The following is a 22466-nucleotide window of genomic DNA, read 5'->3' on the forward strand; positions in this document are numbered from 1 at the left end:
TGTTACTTAATTAGAAAAGATCATCCTTCATGTAAAGGTCCAAATGTGTCCCTTTCTCATAAAAGCTTCTCCCGTACGCATTCGCTAAACCACCCTGATGGCACGACGGGGTCTGAAAAGGCCCCAGCTTTCTCACTCCCGTGAAAGCTCGCTCTCTCCCTCCCTCTCCATCCATGACCTCGCCGGAACGACCATGGAATTCGATCAGTCCTCTGTCTCCGTCCGCCTTCATGATCTTCGCAGCTGCTCGGATCGGTTGAATGGATGCTGGATCTCCATTGGCGCTCTCGTGAGAGGATTTCTAACCCATTTTAGTTTTTGATTTATTAGGTGATGTTGATTCTTGGGTTTTAATTGTGATCGGTGAAGTAATTAAATGATTCTTGATGAGTGTTTTGTGTGATTGGATTTCTAACCTTTTTTTGGTTTGATTCTTTGATTCGTTTGGTTCTGTTGGTTCTTGGTTTTCAGTTGAGATCTTGAAGGAATCAGATGATTTCTTCATTAGTATTTCGTGTGGTTCTTTGGGTTCTTTCTTTTTTTCTTCCATTTGCTCTCTCTCTCTCTCGCCATTTTTGTGAGTGAATTTTCTAAGCCTTTTTGGTATCGTCGTTGGATTTGTTTGTTGTGTTTGATTTATGATTTTCAATCGTACAGTAATTAGTTTATTTTTTAATTAATTTTATTTTTATTTTGCGGTTTAGTTTTGATTCTTCTTGTCATTTGCTATTGAAGAAAATTATTGGCTGAATTTTCTATGTTTTGTATTGTTTATAATGGTGCCATATATATAGGCACAAAATTATGAGACTCGGAGAACAAGCTACAATACATGATTGATATTTATTTACACAAATAGTAACGTAATATTCTCCAAATTCATTATAGCAAAATATTTATCATCTTCTAATTTATCGACTAAAACACCTCTCTCACGGTGGAGCATGCAATAAACAAATGCCTAACTTGGACAAAAGAATTTCAAATTGTTGTCTTCCAAGAACTTTTGTAAAGATGTCGGCTAGCTGAAGATGGGATCAAACATAAGTGATGGAAATATAACCGTCAATGATTCGTTCACGTACAAAATGACAATCAATCTCGATATGTTTTGTACACTCATGAAAAATAAGATTGGAATCAAGATGAAGTGCGGCTTGATTGTCACAATACAACTTCATAGGATTGCGATGGAAAACGCCAAGAGAAGCTAGAAAAGACCACAACCAAAATAATTCAAAAGTGGTAGTAGCCATAGCCTAATATTCCGCCTTAGCAGTAGATCGAGAAACAGTATATTGTTTCTTCATTTTCCATGAAATAGGTGACGTCCTAAGAAAAAAAATATTTTGTAAGAGACCGTCTTGTGAGAGAACAAATTGCCTAATCCGAATCACAAAAAAACATAAAGCTATAAGTCACTTTGTTGATTTTGCTTAATAGGAGTAGTAGCGGGCTTACATCCTAGTTGGCTAACCTTAGATAAAATGTCAAGGGCGTACTTATGTTGACAAAGGAAAAGGTCTTCAGGGCTATGAGCAACCTTAATGCCCAAGAAATATTTGACGGTGCCAAGGTATTTGATTCTAAACCGACCAGCAAGATAGCATTTAACCTGCTGACATGCTTTAGAATTATTCTCCGCCAATACAATGTCATTCACATAAACAACAAGAGCCAAAAATATATCACCATGATGGAAAGTAAACAGTGTAGTCCTCCCAGGTTTGAACAAAACCAAATTCAAGAAGAGCAAAACTGAGTTTGGCAAACCAATTCTTAGGAGATTGGCGTAGGCCGTAAATAGATTTCTGGAGGCGGCACACCTTGTTTGGTTGTGCTGAAGAGAACCCAGGAGGAAGTTTTGCTATATACTTCTTTAGCAAGACCCCCATGGAGAAATGCATTGTTCACATTTAGTTGATATAAATCCCAATTCTCAGCCGCAACAACAATAGGAAAAGTACGAACACTGGTCATTGAAAGCGAAAGTCTCGTTATAATCAACTTCCTCAACTTAGTTATTTTCTTGCATGAAGGGACGTGCTTTGAACTCCTCAATTGTACCATTAGAATTATATTTAATGCGATATACCCATTTTCTAGGTATAGCCTTTTTGTTCGAGGAAGGGTCTTGAATGTCCATGTGTTATTTTGTTCTAATGTATCAATTTCTTTAGCCATAGCTTCTCGCCATGGAGGATCAAGCATAGCTTGTTTAAAACTTTTGGGTTCAACACCGGCAAAAATAGTAGCCAAGAAATTTAAGAGAAGAATAATTAGCACAAGTGACATAATTAATTAGGGATACATAGTACCTAAGGAGCCCTATGCTAGAGAAGTCTGCAATGAGAGGTGAGTAAGTGTATGAACAGAAAGGCACACATAATCCTGCAAATATGATGGGGCTTTTCGCTTTTTATAACACTACCCCTTTCAATTGTTGCTCTTGGGTTCTCCCGCTAACTTCTTTTTCCGATTGAACAAATGAACTTTCTCTTATAAAAGGTTCAACGGAAGATGAAGATTTCAATCATCATTCAAAGCAAAGGTAGTAGGCAACGAGGCGGGTGATGGTGTGGGTTACATGAGCGGTAATTTGAAAGGAAAGATATCTTCATGGAAAGAAACATCACAAGAGACAAATTTTATAGGTGTTGAGATAAAAAAAAAGGGCGATCTTTCTTACCATGTGGGTAACCATCAAAAACACATTTACGACTCCAGGAGGCAAATTTGTCAACTGGTATAGGCCGATGGTGAACATAACACAAGCACCCAAAAACTTGTAAATGGTTGTAATGAGGTGATTCGTTAAATAAAATTTTTTTTTTTTTTTGGGGAGGGGGTTGTTTCCTTTTAGTAAGGAAGTAGAAGTTCGGTTAATAAAATATGCAATGGTAAGAACACACTCCCCCCAAAAAAATTTAGGCAAATCACCTTGAAACATTAAAGCTTGAGCCAAATTCAAAATATGTCTATGCTTTCTTTCAACTCTACTATTTTGTTGAGGTGTTCGAACAAGAGAAGTTTGGTGCATAATACCTTTTTCAGCATAAAACTTCTTTATAGCATTGGAAACAAATTCGCCTCCATTACCACTTCAGATTACTTTAGCATCTTTCTCAAATTGTGTTTTAACCATTGAACAAAATTTTTTTGAGCAACTCATTGGTCTCATTCATTTTCAGACATTAAATACACCCAAACAACAAAACTACAATCATCCAAGATAATGAGAAAATAATGAGCACTTGTAAGAGATTGTAACTGATAAGCACCCTGTATATCACAATGAATCAATTGAAAACAATCTGAAGTTGTACTATTGCTAGCAGGAGATGAATTATTAGTTTTTTTAGCACGATAACAAACATCACAACCAGTACTAGCCTTTTGTTTTGAACTACTGTTAGGACTTAGGAGCAACACAAATTAAAGAAAGACTTTGACTTGCTGGATGTCCCATTCTCTTGTGTCATGATTCAATGGAGTCGTCGCCAAAATCAACATAGAGAATGATTGGTAGTGCCTTGTACATATACACCCCATCATGCAGCTCACCCAGAGAAATTGGGATGCTCGAATTGGCTTCCTGTATCATACAAAATTGATTAGGGAATGCTACAAGGCATTGTTTTGCATGTATTAATTGTGTCACATAGATTAAATTGCAAGTTAATTGAGGAACATAAAGAACATTGTGGCGCACAAAACCGGGCCCCAAGACCACTGATCCACGCTTGATGGGTGAACTTTGAGTGTTGTTAGGGAGACCAACCGGTGAAGGTACTATATTCTCAAGATTTGTTAATAAATTGAGGCATCTTGTTATATGTTGAATTACATCACTATTAATCACCATGAAGGAGATGATTCTTCCTTACTCGAAAGTTTATCTAAACCAGCTTTAGAGGATTGAACGAGATTAGTTAGCTGTTGAATTTGTTAGAATGAATAGGATGAAGAGAGAATGATCATTTATTTCACAATGTCATAATGTATACAAGTGTATATAGATACCAATGTAAATGGGATTTAACACCCCACTTCAAACTCAAGGTGGATCAGGAGGATCTGAGACACAGAGTTTGAGAAGATGGAATCAATGTTGTTCTCGAGTTTGGGCCTTGGTGGAGAAATCGTTAACTTGAGACTCAGACGGCACATACTGAAGAGCAATGGTTGACTGCTGACAATGTGAACGTGTGAAAGATGCATCAACACTAATATGCTTGGTCAATTCATGCTTCACGGGGTCATTGGCAATTTGTATAGCACCAGTGTTGTCACAAAGAAGAGTAAGAGTATCACATAAGACACCAAATTCAGCCAACAACCAACGAAGCCATACAATTTCAGATGTGGTAGTAGCAAGTGCCCGAAGTTCTGCCTCAGTGCTAGAACGTGACACTGCAGTCTATTTCTTGGACTTCCATGCAAGAAGAGAGGTGTCAAGAAATATGCAATAACCAGTGATGGACTGGTGGTCAACAGGGTCACTTGCCCAGGTGGAATCTGAGTAAGCGTGCAGTTGAAGCGGACTGGAATGGGCATAAAATAGACTCCGTGATGCTGTCCCCCTCAGATAACGCAACACCGAAGTAAATGACCGTAGTGAACTGAAGTAGGACTACTAACGAACTGGCTCAGCATATAAACAGACATGAGCAATATCAGGCTAGGTAATGGTAAGATAGACAAGAACTGCCCACAATATGGCGATAACGAGAGGGATCCTCTAGTGGTGTGCCATCCGTGGGTCGAAACTGAACATGAAGCTCCATAGGTGTAGGGGCAGTCCGTGAATCAGTAAGGCTAGAGCATATAATGAGGTCCTGAATATATCGATGCTGAGAAAGATAGTAACCATCAGTTGTAAAAGTCACCTCGATCCCCAAAAAATAGATGAGAGGTCTTAAATCAGACATTATAAACTGCTGGCTTAGACGTTGCTTCACAAAAGCAATACACTCCATATCATCACTAGTAATAATGCAGGATCATGATCGCTGGGCAAAAAACCAGCATGCACGCCACATAAGCACCACAGGACTAAATCGTTCAAACCAAGCACGTGAAGCTTGCTTGAGACCATAGAGAGCGCGACGAAGGCGACAAACATAACCTTTAGATGTCTCAATGCCAGGGTGTGGATGCATATATATTTCCTCATGTAAATCACCGTGAAAAAAAGCATTCTTTACATCCATCTGAGAGATAGTCCAAGAGCGAACAATAGCCACCGCAATCAGAGTACGAACTGTAGTCAGATGAGCCACAGGAGCAAAAGTCTCATCATAATCACGACCATATACATGTTGAAAACCGCGAGCCACAAGACGAGCCTTATAGTGTTCCATTGAACCCTCAGACTTTGTCTTGACCTTGTACATCCACTTGCATGTAATTGGAATGGCCTGAGCAGGTAGAGGAACAAGATCCAAAGTGCCTGTTTTTTCCAAAGCTGAAAGCTCCTCAGTTATAGCCAACGGCCACTCAGGGATACTGGCTGCCTCCTGATAAGTGTTGGGCTCATATACAGCACCAGCAGCTGGAAAACCATATATGTCAGGTGCAAAAATAGTACTATGATCATGAAGATCATACCGAGACATCGAGGCAGGTAATCGACCATCAAACGCTGCATTAGTGGTAATGCCCGAAGCATCGAAAGGAACAAGAATGGGGAGCTGGGAATCATGAGGAACTTTAGGCCGACGACGTAGTGAAAAGGAAAAATACCAGGAGCTGAGGGTGAAAGTATAACGAAAGATGGAATTGGGGATGAAGTAAGAGATGAAGGAACAATAGGAGACTCTACAGTAGGAACCAATTCCACAGGAGGAAGTTGAATAAATGTATTAGGCTCTGTGGAAGGAGAGGAAGAGGGAGGTTGAGTAGCTGAAGAGTAGAAATAAGGACGACTCTCGTCAAACAAGATATGCGAATGCGACGAGCAAAAGGGTCATAGCGATGATAACCCTTATGTTCAAGACTATACCCAAGAAAGACAGATCAATTGGTTGAGCTGTTAACTTGATATGTTCATGCGGTGCAAGTAAGATATAATAGACACAAAAAACTCGAAGATGATCATAACGAGGAGGAGAACCGAACAAGATTTCTCCAGGACATTTGCCCTGAAGAGAAGAGGATGGTTGCATGTTAATAATAAGATAAAATGCTGTGGAAACGGCCTCAGCCCAGAAATGAGCAGGAACAAAAGACGAAATCAAAAGAGTCCGAGCAGTATCAATCATGTGACGATACTTACGTTCAACGATCCCATTCTGTTGATGAGCACTAGGACAAGAAAGTTGAAGAAGAGTACCCTTAGATGAGAGAAATTCCTGAAAAACAGTAGACAAATACTCTCCTCAGAATTAGAACGAAAAACACGAATGGCATTAGAAAACTGAATGTAAACCATGCTAGCAAACGACTGATAGATTAATAACAACTGAGATCGATGTTTCATGAAGTAGACCTAGGTATATCTAGAGTAATCATTAATGAAAATGACATAATACTTGTGACCACCTTTGGAAGTAAAAGGCGCAGGACCCCAAACATCAGAATGAACTAAATCAAAAAGACGACTAGACTTAGAGATGGATGCAGAATATGGGAGTTGTACTTGCTTGCCAAGCTTACAACCTGAACAATGAAAACCAACATCAATAGACACATGACTCAAAACACTTTGATGAACTAAGGAAGACAAACATGAGCCACATAGATGACCTAGGCGATGATGCCACTGTGGAAAAGTAACAGAAGCACGAAAAGCAGATCCCTGAACATAGATCGTAGAAGCAGGATCAGTAGAGAGCTAGTTATAGTGGAAGGAAGAGGAGGAGAAAGACTATCTAGAATGTAAAGTTCGCGAGAACTACTACGGCGATGGCCAGTATTAATCACAACTTTGGAGTGACGGTCCTGCACATAGCAAGAAGAATCATCAAACCCAACAAAACAATGAAGGTCTGTGAGTTGGCCAATAGACATAAGATTCATAGACAGTTGAGGAACGAAGGACACATTAGGAACAGTAAATCAAGAGGTAGAAAAAATCCCTTGATGTGAGACAGAACAAGAAGTTCCATTGGCGGTTTGAATATACGTATCATTAAGAGCAGGTCTGCAAGATGAAAGCTGAGAACCATTGGAGGTCATGTAAAAAAAAAGCCCCCGAGTCTAAGACCCAAGAGGAAGTAGTAGTACCTAATGCTGACATTGAGGCAGCGGATCCAAATGTACGGACGAGAGGATCATAATAAGAAGAAGTGCCGGGAGCAACTCCGCGACGAGATCCAGAGGAGGGCCTGACCCGAAACTTAACAAGTTGCTCAGGATGTAACTTGAAACAGTTCTGAGCATGATAACATGTCTTCTTGTAATGGGTGCAGATGATAGCATCTACAGAAGAAGAACCCTTCATCACTCCAAGCCGATGAGAAGCCGCCAAAACAGTGTGTGAGATCACTGAAGTAGTAGCAAGAGCACGAAGACGTCTCCTCAGCAATCAAAGCGGCAAGTGCTTCAGCAAAGGTAGGAAGGGGAGTGCCTCCAAGAAACTGAACGTGTACCGGCTCAAACTCAGAGCGGAGGCGCATCACAAACTAAAACATGAGGTTCTGTTGCTCATGTTTTTCTTTTTCCTTTTTCGGCACAATGCTTGCAACCGAAGCAGCCCTTCAGCACCATAGCATTAAACTGACCAGATAGAATTCCTCCACTGATAGATCATGTTGTTGAAGACTATGCAGGTTTTGTAGCAGGGAGAACCGGAGTGCCTCACTGGTGTAGAGATAGCGCTGTTGAAGTTAGTCCCAAATTTCTTTTGCTGATAAATGATTGACAAAGCTCATCCTGATGGAAACATCAATACTCATGCACAAGATACCTATGACACGATCATCGGCAACTTGCCAAGCCTTGACAACATCCGTAGCAGTCGTCACCTCATTAGGAGGATCGTCAATTAGATGAGAGGCTAGACCAACCGATCGCAAAATCATGCGTATTGAAAATGCCCACTCACAATAATGCTACAAGTTTTTTGAACTACACTTGAATTTCATTGGGCTATTATCATGGCATTAAGCATATGCATGCATTTATCATCATCACTGGCATTCAAATGTCCTCTTTACATAGTGAGTTATCCTCTTTCTCATAAGCTGTCTAATGAAATACTTTCTTTTCAGTTATGTTGCTAACCGATTTTCCGAAATCTATCTAAACTTAAGGATCTATGAAAAGTATGGTTTTGCTTTTCAGTGCTTTCTAATGCCATGCTTCAATTTGTATGTTAGATGCTATTCATTTAATATATGTGCTTAACTTGCAGTATCTTCTTGATTATTATGAAATCTTATTCATAAAAATTATTTATTGCAATTATTATCATTTTTACAGAGTCATAGCATGGAGAGCAAAGAAGTAGAGTCTCTTTTCCATGTTAATACTTCCCTCTGCTTTTGAAAGCAAAGATTATCATCATTGGCCACTCCTTTTGAAAGATCTTCTTTGAAGACATGCCTTCTTTGCAGTTATTACCATTGACTGAGCATGGACGCAGCTTTTTCTCCTCTAGGAGGTATTTTATTCTTTGAATTTCATGTACTTGATATATATAAGAAATAATATCAAGAGCCTAAATTTATATTCAATAATAAATTGTGGTACAAGTGTTTTTTCGACGATGAGAGCATCTTTAAAGCTATCTTAGGAGTTGTTAAATATGTCTTGGTTATACATTGCTATATTTGTGGGCATTGGCAGGAATGCTCTAACATGTGATGTGCTAGCTGAAGACCAGCTGATTGTTTATTGTGCTTTATGTATGTATTATATCAGCAATTAATTTAAGCCCACTTTCTGTCAGAACTAGTTAACTTCAGCTTGGTATTGAGCACTATTTTCTGGTGTTTGAAGAATTTCAATTTCATGGAGTAGATGATTTTAGCACATGCATTAAAAAAGTGAAAACAAAAGGCTTGCTTTTATGGCCTTTTAGTTTTTCATTAGTGCAAGTCTTATATCAACAGATCTTTTGCCTGTATATACTCTTTTTGCTCCCATAATATCTGCATCAGACTAGATCTCCATTCTATTTTTTTTATTGGTTGTAAACTATTTTCTACATTAATTGAAACCTGTCTTTTACTTAATACATTGTGATATTACTTTTTTAATGTTTTCTCTTGAAGTTCAATTTTTTATAGGACCATCCTCTTGATTTGCTCTACAGTTTAGTTGCATGAATAATTTCTGTTTTGTCATTTTTCTTTCCAAAAGAGATCGTGCAAATAGGTTTGGCAAGTGTGACTATGTTTATGTATTGATTTTGTTTAGCAGTTATACAGAGAAAATGCTAAAGTAGTTTATTTTTTCAACAGGAGAACACTGGTTGCAGTAGCAGGTGTTCTTGTAGCTGGTGGAACTGCTGCATACATGCAATCACGGTTCCAGAACTGGTCAACTAGGCTGAATTCTTCAATCCAAAATCTGCCTGGAAATGTTGAAGAAACATTGACTCGGAAAGGAACAAATGATAATTCAAATGATAATCCAAGAAAAAGAAGTCTAAAAAAAAGGGGATTAAAATCTATACGTGTTCTACTTGCCATCTTAATCTCAAAACTGGGTCCAATGGGAACGCATAATCTTCTGGCTCTGGTGGTCACGGCGGTGAGTGTCTATATTTAGCTGGTTGTTGGAATTTAATAGTTAATCATTTCTTTATTTTCTGGGAAATACCTTTTTTTTAGTATTACTTGCATGTTTAGATGGAGATTAATACTGCAGTAGTAATTGTCTGTGCTTCTTTAGTGTATGGACTGAGTAGAAGAGGAATCAGATGCTTGTTTGAACAGTATCAAGGCCTTCCCTCTTTGATTTGTGGGTTGGTGAATTTTTCATTAAAATTTCATTTTTTCCTCCCTCTATTATTCTTCAAGGAATAGCTGGCACGTAGTTTGATAACATTTTGCTGAATGATCTGAGAGTGTTAAAAATACATGTTTACTTTTGAGAAAAAAATTACATCATAATTTTTGGATAATATATGAAACTTTTTTTGGAGCTCAATGCAATTTTTTTTTAAGTGTTAAGTTTAGTTTTAGAATAATGTTAGTAAGCTAGGTTGGACCAGAAGTTTGGCACTAAACCAAAGATCATATAAGATATACAGTATTAGTAGAGACAAACACCATTACTTGTGATGAATTCCTAAATTTAAATTTTTTGCTTTTGATTTTTCAGCATAATAGTTGTGAAGGTACAGCACACTTACTACATTAGCAGTTGTTCTTATATTTCACTTGGTTAGATAAGCAGGTCTTTCTCTATGTTTTTATATGCATGTTACTGTTGGATCTTATGTTCATTTCAGGTTCTGCGAACTGCTCTGAGCAATAGATTGGCAAAAGTACAAGGATTCTTATTTCGAGCTGCTTTTCTCGGCCGACTTCCAGTCTTTGTGCGTCTAATTGTTGAAAATCTTACATTATGTTTTCTTCAGTCAACATTATTTTCCACTGCTAAGTACTTAACTGGATCTTTGGGTTTGCGGTTCAGAAAAATATTGACAGACCTCATACATGTCGAGTATTTCAAGGTAAATGAGATTTCATCTGTATGTGCACCACCCTTGCTAAAATAGATTATTCTTGTTTTTGTTATTATCCACTCAAATATCTCTTTATTGCATTACTTCTTGCAGTTGTCTTAAACTCTTGTGGTTTTGTGTGCTCACTGAATTAATTTTTGGTATAGTTCAGGAAGATTTCTTGTAGATGGAAATAACTTGCTATTATTGTTCAATTGAACAGTTGGTTGACCTTTTAGTTCTATCTCGCGCATGGATATGAGATGGGATCTGAAATATTTGTACAAAGATACAATTACGGGGATAGGATTGTCCATGCTGTAGCTAGCTAGATTACTAGAACCTAACAATTATAGAGGACCTGAAACTAATGTTTAGTGGATTATTTCATGCTTCGAACAACTATATGCCTGTTTTTCAATCTTGGAGAATATGGAAGAACTTTGCCATATGGTCTTATTTGTTTTTCCCTTTGTTATGTAGTTGTTGAGCTGCCAGCATTATTTAAAGTTTTAAGGTTTGAATTATACATGCTATAAAGCATCTCTAGATGTCTGGCTTAATTTTTTGTTTTTTTATTTGAGGTGCAGGATATGGTATACTATAAGATATCACATGTTGATGATAGGATAAGCAATCCAGAGCAAAGAATTACCAGTGATGTACCTAGATTTTGTTCAGAATTGAGTGAGATTGTGCAGGAGGATTTAATTGCTGTTACTGATGGACTGTTATACACCTGGCGCCTTTGTTCATATGCAAGTCCAAAATATGTGCTTTGGATTCTGGTACTTTCATTTCTATAGCTTTAATCATATCTAATGTTCGTTATTTAGCTCTAATTCATTTACATGGGCCTAAATCATATCTTACTGCTGTTACTGATGGATTGCTATATGCATGGCTCCTTTGCTCTTATACAAGTCCAAAATATGTACTTTGAATTATGGTTCTTTCATTTCTATAGATCTAAACAATATCAAATGTTCCTTATTTAGCTCTAGCTCATTTACAAAGCTCTAAATCATATCTTACTGTTGTTACTGATGGACTGCTAAACACAAGGCACCTTTTTTCATATGCTAGTAAAAAATGTGTGCTTTAAATTCTGTTACATTCATTTCTCCAGCTCTAAATCATGCCAAATGTTTCTTATTTAGCTATGGAACTTTTACTCCCATTCAATTTCTTCCTTTACCAGATCAACTTAATATTGCAAAATAGTTTATATCAGGAGATAATTTTATGCATATTCTTTGTCTAATGGCTTGAAATGCATCTCATTTGTTGCTTTTTAGGCATATGTAATAGGAGCTGGTGCAGCAATTAGAAATTTTTCTCCTGCATTTGGAAGATTGATGTCTAAGGAGCAACAGTTGGAAGGGGATTATCGCCAGCTTCATTCACGATTAAGAAACCATGCTGAAAGTGTTGCCTTTTATGGAGGAGAAAATAGGGAAGCATTTCACATTTGGCAACAGTTCAAAGCTCTTGTTATGCATATGAATCTGGTTCATCATGACCATTGGTGGTTTGGAATGATACAAGACTTCCTCTTGAAATATCTTGGTGCTACCGTTGCTGTTGTACTAATCATAGAGCCTTTCTTTGCTGGCAATCTCAGACCTGATTCTTCAACCTTAGGAAGAGCAGAGATGCTGAGCAATCTCCGATATCACACTAGTGTAATAATATCTCTGTTTCAGTCTCTTGCAACTCTTTCTGTCAATTATAGGCGACTAAACCGTCTCAGGTTATTTCTTTTCCATTATTTTAGACCTGGAAGTTTGCAGTTATTTCACTCATTTTGATATTTCTCATAGTGGTTTTTTCCTGTGCTTTTCTGAATCTGGCTAGATTCTCATTGATTTTTTCTACTCTGTTTATTTGTTTATATTATAGCTCAGTGGCAGCTCAACAAATAATGCTACTCCTGCTTAATTTGAGTTTTCTGCCTGAAATACTCGCATCTATGTAGAAAGTTATGCCAAGAAACCAGATCTTTCTGTACACTCATTTACATATTTAATGTATGGGGCATAGGAATTTAATAACTTAGGACATGGGAAGAGAATTTTTTTTTTTGCATATTTAATTTATGGATGATTAGGGACTCAGTTGCTTGCATGGTATTGGAATGAATTTTAACATAATGTTCTTATGTTGTCTTATTTTCATTTTACTACTTGAATCAATGGACTTTGAAAATAATGGCTGCATAAGGTGACAAGGTTGGTACTTTTCTTGATAAAAAAGATGGACTAGCCATATATCAACAGATACTCTATATTTTTACATTCACTTATTCATGCATCTATTACTGGATAGCTTCCCAACTGCATATTGGTATTATGGTTCTAAAATTTTCATCTTACTCATGTTTCTTGTTATAGTGGTTATGCGGACCGTATTTATGAACTAATGCTTGTATCTAGAGAGCTATCTTCCCTTCATGAAAGTTCATCCCTGCAGAACAGTGCAAATAAAAAGTATATTACTGAAGCAAGTTATATTGAATTCTCTGGTGTCAAGGTACATATCATGTGCAAAATACACAGAATACATTTTAATTATTTATTGTCTTTTTTAAGTCTAATTTCAAGTCCTCCAGGTAGTTACACCAACAGGGAATGCATTGGTGGATAATTTATGCCTCAAGGTGGAGCAAGGTTCTAATCTTTTGATCACAGGTGGCCATCTGCTTCCCTTTTACTTCTATTGGCATCTTCTTGGTTGCTTATACTGATTGATGTGTAGCAAGAGACAAAAAGCCGTGGTATGGATAATGTAGTTATGAACCTTCAAATTCACTAACTTAACTGAAGAATCTTGGAGGCTCTTTTCACAAAATCAGTTCTTCTTTTAATTTCTCTTTCCACTCCATGAGTTTTTATGCCTCCTTACCCTTAGAATTTTATCACCATGCCCTAGAGTAGACTGCACTCCTGATTGTTAAGTTACTTCTAATTGGTTGAGATTGTTTATGTGATCCTGACCACATTTCTACATGACTAGAGTGTTTTTGAACTAGGTAATTATTTCATGGTTCTTTTAATGGTTTATTGGATTCAAACCTTGTTTTTCCTTGCTTTTGTAATGTTGTGAAGTGTTTCCCTGTTTCACAGGGTATGCTAAATATATGGGATTCTTAGAGATAATAGAAGTATCAAACTATTGTTTCTTATCACTTCTGAAGGTAAATGTTTGTTGAAGTATCCTGTCCACACCTTCTGAAATTCTTTTTCCTACTGTTTTTGCTCCACCAATTGCACTTTTGGCTTTGAATGATTTCTTGTATAGAATCTATCATTTCACCCTCTGAAATTTTATTCCTGTTTACACAACCTGAGGTTCTGTTTGGCATATGGATTCCTCTTTACTTTTGATTTATTGTGTTGGAGGCATAATAGCTGCACCACCATGGAATTATCCTCTCAATGGTATTTTTACTTGTTTGACCAATTCCATTTACTAGATTGGTAAATCATGACATCTGCGTTTTATTTGTTTCTTTTTAATTGTGGTCAAGCCATATTTTATGGCATTCATTGCTTGTTGCTGATTATTTGTCATTCATATTTTCTGTTTAGGTCCAAATGGAAGTGGAAAAAGTTCCCTCTTTCGAGTTCTTGGTGGACTTTGGCCATTGAAGTCAGGTCATATCACAAAACCGGGGATTGGTTCCAATCTCAATAAGGAGATATTCTATGTGCCACAACGGCCATATACTGCCCTTGGAACGCTTTGTGACCAATTAATCTATCCTCTTACGGCTGATCAGGAGATTGAACCACTTTCCCACAGTGGAATGGTTGAGCTCTTGAAAAATGTGATATTATCACCCAATTCCAAATCATTTTTTGTTCAGTTGAGCATGCTTATTTGATGCTTATATATAATATTTGTAAAAATGCTATTGTTCACATTGCAGGTTGACCTTGAATATTTGCTAGAGCGGTATCCCTTAGAAAAAGAAATAAACTGGGGTGATGAGCTTTCTCTTGGTGAGCAACAAAGACTTGGTATGGCCAGGCTTTTCTATCACAGGCCAAAGTTTGCTATTCTTGATGAATGCACAAGTGCGGTGACGACGGATATGGAAGAACGTTTTTGTGCTAAGGTTCGAGCTATGGGGACATCATGCATTACCATATCTCATCGCCCTGCATTAGTTGCATTCCATGACATAGTTTTATCATTGGATGGGGAAGGAGGCTGGACCGTGCATGAGAAAAGGTTGTTCTACATGTTAATTTTGATGTAGTTTTGTCCAAATGATTGTTTGTGGACAATTAAACGATAAATTTCTCAACTCTTGCAGGGACAAGTTGTCAGGATCAACTGAAGCACGTCTAAATCTTTTAAAAACATCTGAAACTTACCGGCAGAGTGATGCACTAGCTGTCCAAAAAGCTTTTACTTCCAGCAGAATGGTTTGAACTTCTTCTCTAGTATTTCTTCAAATGTGTCTATCATGCGCTGCTATTTTTTCTTAAGATAGGAAAAGAAATAAGTTCTATTGTGTTTCCTGTGTGGGTTTTCTGTTTGTAGAAAACTGCATCTTTAAAAGCCAAAGACCACTTTTATTCAACAGAGGTGGTTTCATCTTCAGCAATGGTGTTGGATGACATAGCTCCATTGCCGGTTGTTCCACAACTACAAAAAGCTCAAAGAGCATTGCCTTTGAGAATAGCAACTATGTTTAAAATTCTGGTATGCATTTCTTCCAGTTTCAAGGATTTTTCGATTCTTGTCATTGTAGTTTAGAATAAATCTTGTGCCATAGTTTTTATTAGTGTTATTTATATATTTGGAATTTTAACACTTCCTGTAGATAGTTATTTCAGTAGGGATACCTATGAAGTTTGTTAGAGTAACAGTGAAATAATTCTTTTTGCATACTCATGGAATATAAACACAGATCTGGATATGCTTTGATTTCTTGCTTCATGCTACAGGTTCCTTCCATCTTCGATAAACAAGGCGCACAGTTGCTTGCTGTTGCTTTGCTGGTCGTAGCAAGGACTTGGATCTCAGACCGAATAGCCAATTTGAATGGTATTATGGTTATAAAAGGAGAAATAACCAGTTGTAAAGGAAACTGATTTTTCCATGTTTTTATTGCTTCAGGAACCAGTGTAAAGCATGTGTTGGCACAAGATAAAGCTGCCTTTATTCGGTTGACTTGTGTCAGTGTCCTTCAAAGTGCTGCATCCTCTATAGTGGCGCCTTCATTAAGGTATATTCTCTTTATTTTATAGAAGTTTGACCAGGTTGAAGGTTTCATTTAGGTTAGTCCAACATAATTCCAGTTTTAGTAGGGAATGTATGAAACTTTGTTATAAATGAAGGGAAGTTATAGTTATCGTAGTTTCGTATTTTCTAGTAGCAATGAAGTTGAAGGGATCTACATGGAACAAAACAATGGAGCAGTGGTGAGAGGTAGACACATCCTTAGGCAAGGAGCCTGAGACCCTTGAAGTCTAAGTTTTGGAGGAGTGACGTACTCAGAAGATGAAACAATGATTAATGCTATAAACATCCATGCTAAAGGTGGACACTATTCGGGAGACGATCACGTACAATGTGGAGAAAATTGCCATAGAAAACCAATCTTAGAGCCTTATGCAAGCTTTCTAGCTCTTGTTAGTTCATCCTGGGAATGAGTCAATGAGCATCCATGCTAAAGGTAGACACTATGTGGGGGATGATAGCATACAATATGGAGAAAGTTGCCAACAATAACCTCCATAGGTTGTAAATAACGAGCATTGAGTCCACCAAGGCCCAATTTCAGCAAGGGGCCTAAAACAAGTAGCAACCCAAGCCTGTGATTTTGAAGAGTGGTAAGAGTGTGGATAGAGAATAGGTCATAGAGGCTTTGAGAGCAGTCCCCGACAAGGGGAGAGGTATATCGAACCCATGACACTAAAATTTAGCTTTCCTACTTTTGAAAGCAAATATTTGAAAATTTGGATAATTAAATTGCACCAATAATTTGCATTCTATCACACTCTGAAAAATAAGAAAGTTCAACAGGCCTCCTATTACTTCAACAGGGAGGCCCACCAATGGTGGCAACAGTATTCTCATAGTCGAGGAATGTGTGAGCATGGTGAATCATGACAAAAATTTAAGGTAGAGGTTACAAGAAGGTTTGGTACTTCTGTCTCTATTGGTTTTGATGCTATATTAGCTAAAATCAAACAAGAAGGTAGCTTGATTGAATATATATGTGAACTTGGACATCTTATGATTCACACATAATTGGATTGGATTAGCTCTATTGGGAGTTTCCAGGAGGTATTAAATTGGATTTTGCAATAGAAGTATGGATGCTCTAACCAAATAATATGTAAATAGTGATTGAAATTGCACAAATGGTTAATGTAAAAAATAGGAACCAATTTTCTTATTAATGAAAGGAGGCAAGGGCCTCCTTACATAGGGAGAGACCCCAACCAAAACTAGGAACAAATCAACCATACATAGTAATAAGCACGAAAGGAAAAAAGGAAGAAAGGGGAAAAGCCTAAATAAGGGCATTTAGTTGTCTCTTATTGGTGGATGTTGTCACAGCTTTTTTGTGCATAATTTTTTTAATACTGATCTGTTCATCAAATGTTTGGTTCTTAATTCAAACAATACTATTATCCTTGCCAAACTTTGAATGCTATGAATTTAGCAATGAAATGATTTTTTTAATAACCTTGAGTTCTGTGCATTTGATGAAATTTAACCATCTTTGTTAGGTACCTAACAGCAAAGCTTTCCCTTGTATGGCGGATTCATCTGACTCAGCATCTTTTGAAAAATTATTTTAGAAGGAATGCTTATTACAAGGTATTTCTGTTTGGATGCAGTCTCGTGGCTTCAAAATTTTTTGAGAGGTTCTTGATTTGATATGAGGCATCAAAGATTAGTTGTTTTCCCCCCACTGTGGTTGATTTGATCCTCTAGTATATGCTTTTGTTTTTAGTTTATTTTCAGACAGAGAATGGCACGGTGTATCTTTCTTCCTTTCTCTTGGGTTTTGTAGTGTTTGAACTGGGTATTTAATTTCTTCACTTCCAAATTTCTTCTCAAATCTCTTTCCAACTTATTGTAGAAAATTTGGAATTTCATTTCTTGAGGTCAATAGTTTTCGATCATCAGAGCTTACCCTATGTCTGAAATTCTTTACATTAATTTTCCTGATTGTCACTATAGGGAAGCTATTTTCTAAAGCCAATCATATTGTCATTGTCTTTATCCCAGGTATTTCATTTTTCGGGGGATAATATTGATGCAGATCAGCGAATAACAAATGATGTGGAGAAGTTGACTACTGATCTCTCAGGGCTAGTTACTGGAATGGTGAAACCTTCAGTAGACATCCTCTGGTGCGTTTTTGCTTGGCCCATTGTGCGTTTGTCTTCTTTCTTTTTTGCAAAATAATTTAAGATTTTCTTAATCTGAACCTGATACTGAAGTTGTGTATCTCTTAATTTGGAGCCTTATTTCTTGTAAGAGCTAAAATTCTTCTGTAGGTTCACTTGGAGAATGAAGTCATTAACAGGGAAAAGGGGAGTTCTGATATTGTATGCTTATATGTTATTGGGATTAGGTTTTCTGAGAAGTATAGCTCCTGAATTTGGTGATCTAGCAAGTAGAGAGCAACACCTTGAAGGGACATTTAGGTAATAATATGTAACTGTGGTTTTCATCTTATTGAACTGGAGGGGTTGTACATGAATATTTTTTATTTTTATTTGTTTTGCCTTACACCAAGTTTGATGTAGGTATATGCACTCAAGACTCCGCACTCATGCTGAATCGGTTGCTTTCTTTGGCGGTGGTTCTCGGGAAAAATCTGTAAGGAAGTGGTCTTGCTTTGCTATTAGATATGGCTTATCATCTTATACTGGTTTATTTACTTGAATGTTATGACTTATCTTATTATTCTCACTGAATTTTTGATCTTGCATGAGTTAAGCTTAAGGTTCGAAATTTTCAGACTGTCTAGATGGTGAGTTGCTAGGGATTGATAAATGAAGAAACCATGGCTAGATAAACACCTATATATTGGTGTGCTTTGCTTTGAGGGAGAATAGAGGCAAACAAAGAAAAGAAAATGATGAAAGAAAAGCAGTTATTCATGCTTTTGTTTTTAAGTCATTTGCTTGTCTATTTTTTTCACCTAACAGAACACAAGGAAATGCTCTTTTTTTTTTCTTTTTCTTTTTGTGATATTCTCTTAAAATCCATGTCCATCCTTTACACACTAAATAATAACAAACTGCTAGTGGTCATTTTTATCAGAACTATATAGAAATATAAGATGTGAGGTTTGCTCTCTGTCGGTATCAAGCCATTATTTTTTCATGCTCTTGTGCCTTCAGCTCAATAATTGACCATTGTGTACATTTGGATTTTTTAGAAAGTAGAAAAAGAGAGAAGAAATCACAGTTTATTATGAGCTTTTAAAGAACTTGTGTTTCAGTCCTCTATATTTATGAATCAAAATTTATGAAAAAGTAATCACTGTATTTTTCAATCATATCCAATTCTTGGAAATTTTTTACTTTTATGTGCTTGAGAACTTGGCCTTTTGATGGTTTTTTTCTTGGACAGATGGTTGATGTAAGATTCAGGGAATTGCTTAGTCACTCTAAAAATCTGCTGTGGAAGAAGTTGCTTTTTGGTGTAATGGATGACTTCATTACAAAGCAACTACCACATAATGTGACATGGATTCTTAGTTTGTTATATTCTTTGGAACATAAAGGGGATCGCGCTTTGACTTCAACACAAGGTTAAACTTGAAGTGATGATCATACTCTGCTCACTAGTTAATTATTTTTTCCATCAAATTTATAACTTTTGAAATTTTCCAGGAGAGCTGGCACATGCGTTACGATTCCTAGCTTCTGTGGTGTCACAAAGCTTTCTTGCTTTTGGTGATATTCTTGAGTTGCATAAGAAATATCTTGAACTTTCTGGTGGTATAAATCGGATTTTTGAACTGGAAGAGCTTCTGGATTCTGCCCAAAGTGGTAAGTAATCATTGAACCGTTCAAGGAAAAAAGAAATATAAGTTTGTCATTTAGACACTATTCCTATTATATATATCAACCCCTAGAAACCTTCTGAGTTGTACATCCAGTCAGTAATGGTTTTTTTGTGGAAAGTTTTCTATGGTTTCTTCCTGTACCCTCTCTCCTTTCTTCGACTAGAATTGTACAATTTGTCACAAGGTAAAAGTTTCTAAAAGTCATGCACCCTGCAGCAGGTATGGAGCTTCTTGGACTAATTCTGTTATCAATGTTTTTTTAATTGTTTGACTTATTTCTGCATTTTTATTGAAGTTTTTATCAGTGCCCATACTTTTATTAATGGATTAATATAGCTTAATTTAATTTTCAAAAGAAAGAATAACTCAGCATCAATGCCCACGTTGGTTTTATTTTGAGTACAGATATCCTGCAAGTTGGGGCTTCTGCATCATCTAATGTGGATGATTTTCCTGAGAAAGACGTCATTTCCTTTTCAAAGGTCAGCGTTATTTCCCCCGGACAAAAGTTGTTGGTTAAGAAATTGACTTGTGATGTGGTGTCAGGGAGGAGCCTACTGGTCACTGGTCAGTAAGAAAAGTCAATTTCTATAAGCCTGTTAGATTTACTGAACCTTACCCTCACACACCTCAATTACTTTTAAAGGACCAAATGGCAGTGGTAAAAGCTCAATCTTCAGGGTCCTACGAGGTTTATGGCCTAATGTGTCAGGAACATTGATCAAACCTTGCCAAGATATAAATGAAAAGGTAGAATCAGAATGTGGTGTTTTCTATGTTCCTCAACGGCCATACACTTGTCTGGGCACCCTTAGGGATCAAATTATTTACCCTCTCTCCCGTGAAGACGCAGAAATTAAGATGCTGTCCTTGGCCAAGATAGGTAAAGTTCCCTGTAATACCCATTAAGTATTAACAGACTATGCATGCAACGACATATATATATATATTCATTATCTACCTGCACAATAATTTCTCAATGCTCCATCTCATCAATTCAAGAACCTGTCGTGTTAAATAAACAGGCGTCAAGTCTTCTGGTGCTAATTTGCTTGATGCTCACTTGAGGCATATTCTTGAGACTGTCCGTCTAGTGTATCTTCTCGAGCGAGAAGATCAAGGCTGGGATGCTAGTCCAAACTGGGAAGACATTCTTTCTTTAGGTGAACAACAAAGACTTGGCATGGTGAGTCTTAGGAGACTTACATTTCACTGTATTTTGGCTTCCTTACCATTTTGCTGTCATAAAATTTATTTGCTTCGTCTACCTCAGGCCCGTTTGTTCTTTCATCACCCTAAATTTGGCATCCTCGACGAGTGCACAAAGTACGAGTTTGATATGAAATTCAGCCAATTATTTCTGTTGAATTTGTGGTTGATAATTTCATCACATAGCTTTGATACTATTTCTTTACCCTGTTATACAGTGCTACCAGCGTCGATGTTGAAGAACACTTGTACCAGCTTGCGACGGAAATGGGCATAACATTCATTACATCATCCCAAGTAAACATGAGCAAATTTTAATTTTATTTCTCTGCTGTTAATTTTTTTTTTATTTATGTAACAATATGTACGAATTATGAATGTTCTGGTTGATTTTTATAGAGACCGGCCCTCATACCATTTCACTCCATGGAATTGCGATTGATCGACGGGGAAGGAAAATGGGAGCTATGTACAATCAACCAATGATGGCAAAAAATTCTCACATTCTTCACTCACTGAAATTGATGTTTGCAATAAGACTTGCATCTTATAGAACATACATGCATAGAAGGAAAGCAGATTCATGACAATTAATGAAGCTTTATTTTGTGGTTAATGAGCATAGAACATGCATTCTATCATTCTGTCTGTTTTGGCTTGAAAACATAGATCCTTGTTGTGCAGATTCTCAAGAAATTTAACTGGTAATATGTGGGTAAAAAATTTAACTGGTTTAATAAATGGTCATGCTGGGTCTGAAAATTATATATTTTTATTTTGCAATTTAAGTATTTGGGAAAAAGGATATGCCAGGTGTTTATTTTTTATAGTTCGATGTAATATGCTGCGTTCGCAATGGTTCTCACAGAATGTATAAATATTATGCATAGCAACGTTGTAAATAGGGTGTTGTTAAGTTGGCTCTGATTTTTATTTAAATTGCCAAATTAGCATGTTATAAATAGGGTTTTTCAGGTACTTTTTTTTTTTTTTCGTTTTTGAATCCCCACTCAGGGTGGGATCTCTGCCGCGATCCCTCCCAATTAAAGAAAAAACAAAAAATAAAAAATTGAGATATCCCTTATGAGTTATATAGTTATTCCAGGGAGTTTACCTTTGTTACAATGGATAACTATAAAATTAATAAAATAAATAAAACTAGTGTTATGCCCGAACTATGCACGGGAAAGATAAACATATGTTAAAAATAACATTAACACACTACATAATTTTGAAACTTAAATAAGTATATTGTTTCTCAAATTTTTAACAGCAACAGGCCTCATCTAAATTTTAAAAATTATCTATAGATTCTCTCATTATTATCAAAATGATTCTCTAACTTCATTTTTAGTCAAATGAAATTAAAGTTGGAGAAAAATATTTATCTTTTATAAATTAATAAAAAAAACACTATAATAAAATCATATGTAAAAGATGAATTATTCTACATATTATTTATAATTTGCTCTATTTAATAAATCATAATTAATTTTGAACTAAATTGTAAATACCTTTGTAGTTTAGCAAGGCAGACCCTCTAATAATTTGTAATTAATTTAATATTAAATTATAAATATTTTTATG

The 22466-nt window shown here is 36.6% G+C and overlaps 1 protein-coding gene across 2 annotated transcripts; it reads left to right on the top strand.

The window, feature by feature from the left end:
* The first annotated feature begins 85 nt into the window (after positions 1-85).
* Positions 86-21495, top strand: LOC120259530 (ABC transporter D family member 1-like). Of its 2 annotated transcripts, XM_039267148.1 has the most exons (26): positions 86-289; positions 8425-8605; positions 9408-9699; positions 10403-10627; positions 11209-11406; positions 11917-12371; positions 13012-13150; positions 13230-13308; positions 14209-14447; positions 14550-14854; positions 14940-15051; positions 15170-15331; positions 15577-15676; positions 15749-15857; positions 17371-17461; positions 17876-18000; positions 18148-18297; positions 18400-18472; positions 19232-19412; positions 19495-19653; positions 20076-20237; positions 20317-20553; positions 20696-20856; positions 20944-20996; positions 21098-21176; positions 21279-21495. In XM_039267148.1, the coding sequence occupies exons 2-26, from the start codon at positions 8544-8546 to the stop codon at positions 21363-21365; spliced, it is 4035 nt and encodes a 1344-aa protein (XP_039123082.1). In that variant the 5' UTR covers positions 86-289; positions 8425-8543; the 3' UTR covers positions 21366-21495. The 2 variants fall into 2 exon arrangements, with proteins under 2 accessions (XP_039123082.1, XP_039123084.1); XM_039267150.1 differs by lacking the exons at positions 86-289; positions 8425-8605; positions 9408-9699 and having other exon boundaries at positions 10403-10489; positions 10588-10627.
* The last annotated feature ends 971 nt before the right edge of the window (positions 21496-22466 follow it).

Source organism: Dioscorea cayenensis, chromosome 4 (assembly GCF_009730915.1).
Source record: "Dioscorea cayenensis subsp. rotundata cultivar TDr96_F1 chromosome 4, TDr96_F1_v2_PseudoChromosome.rev07_lg8_w22 25.fasta, whole genome shotgun sequence".
Lineage (NCBI taxonomy): Eukaryota > Viridiplantae > Streptophyta > Magnoliopsida > Dioscoreales > Dioscoreaceae > Dioscorea > Dioscorea cayenensis.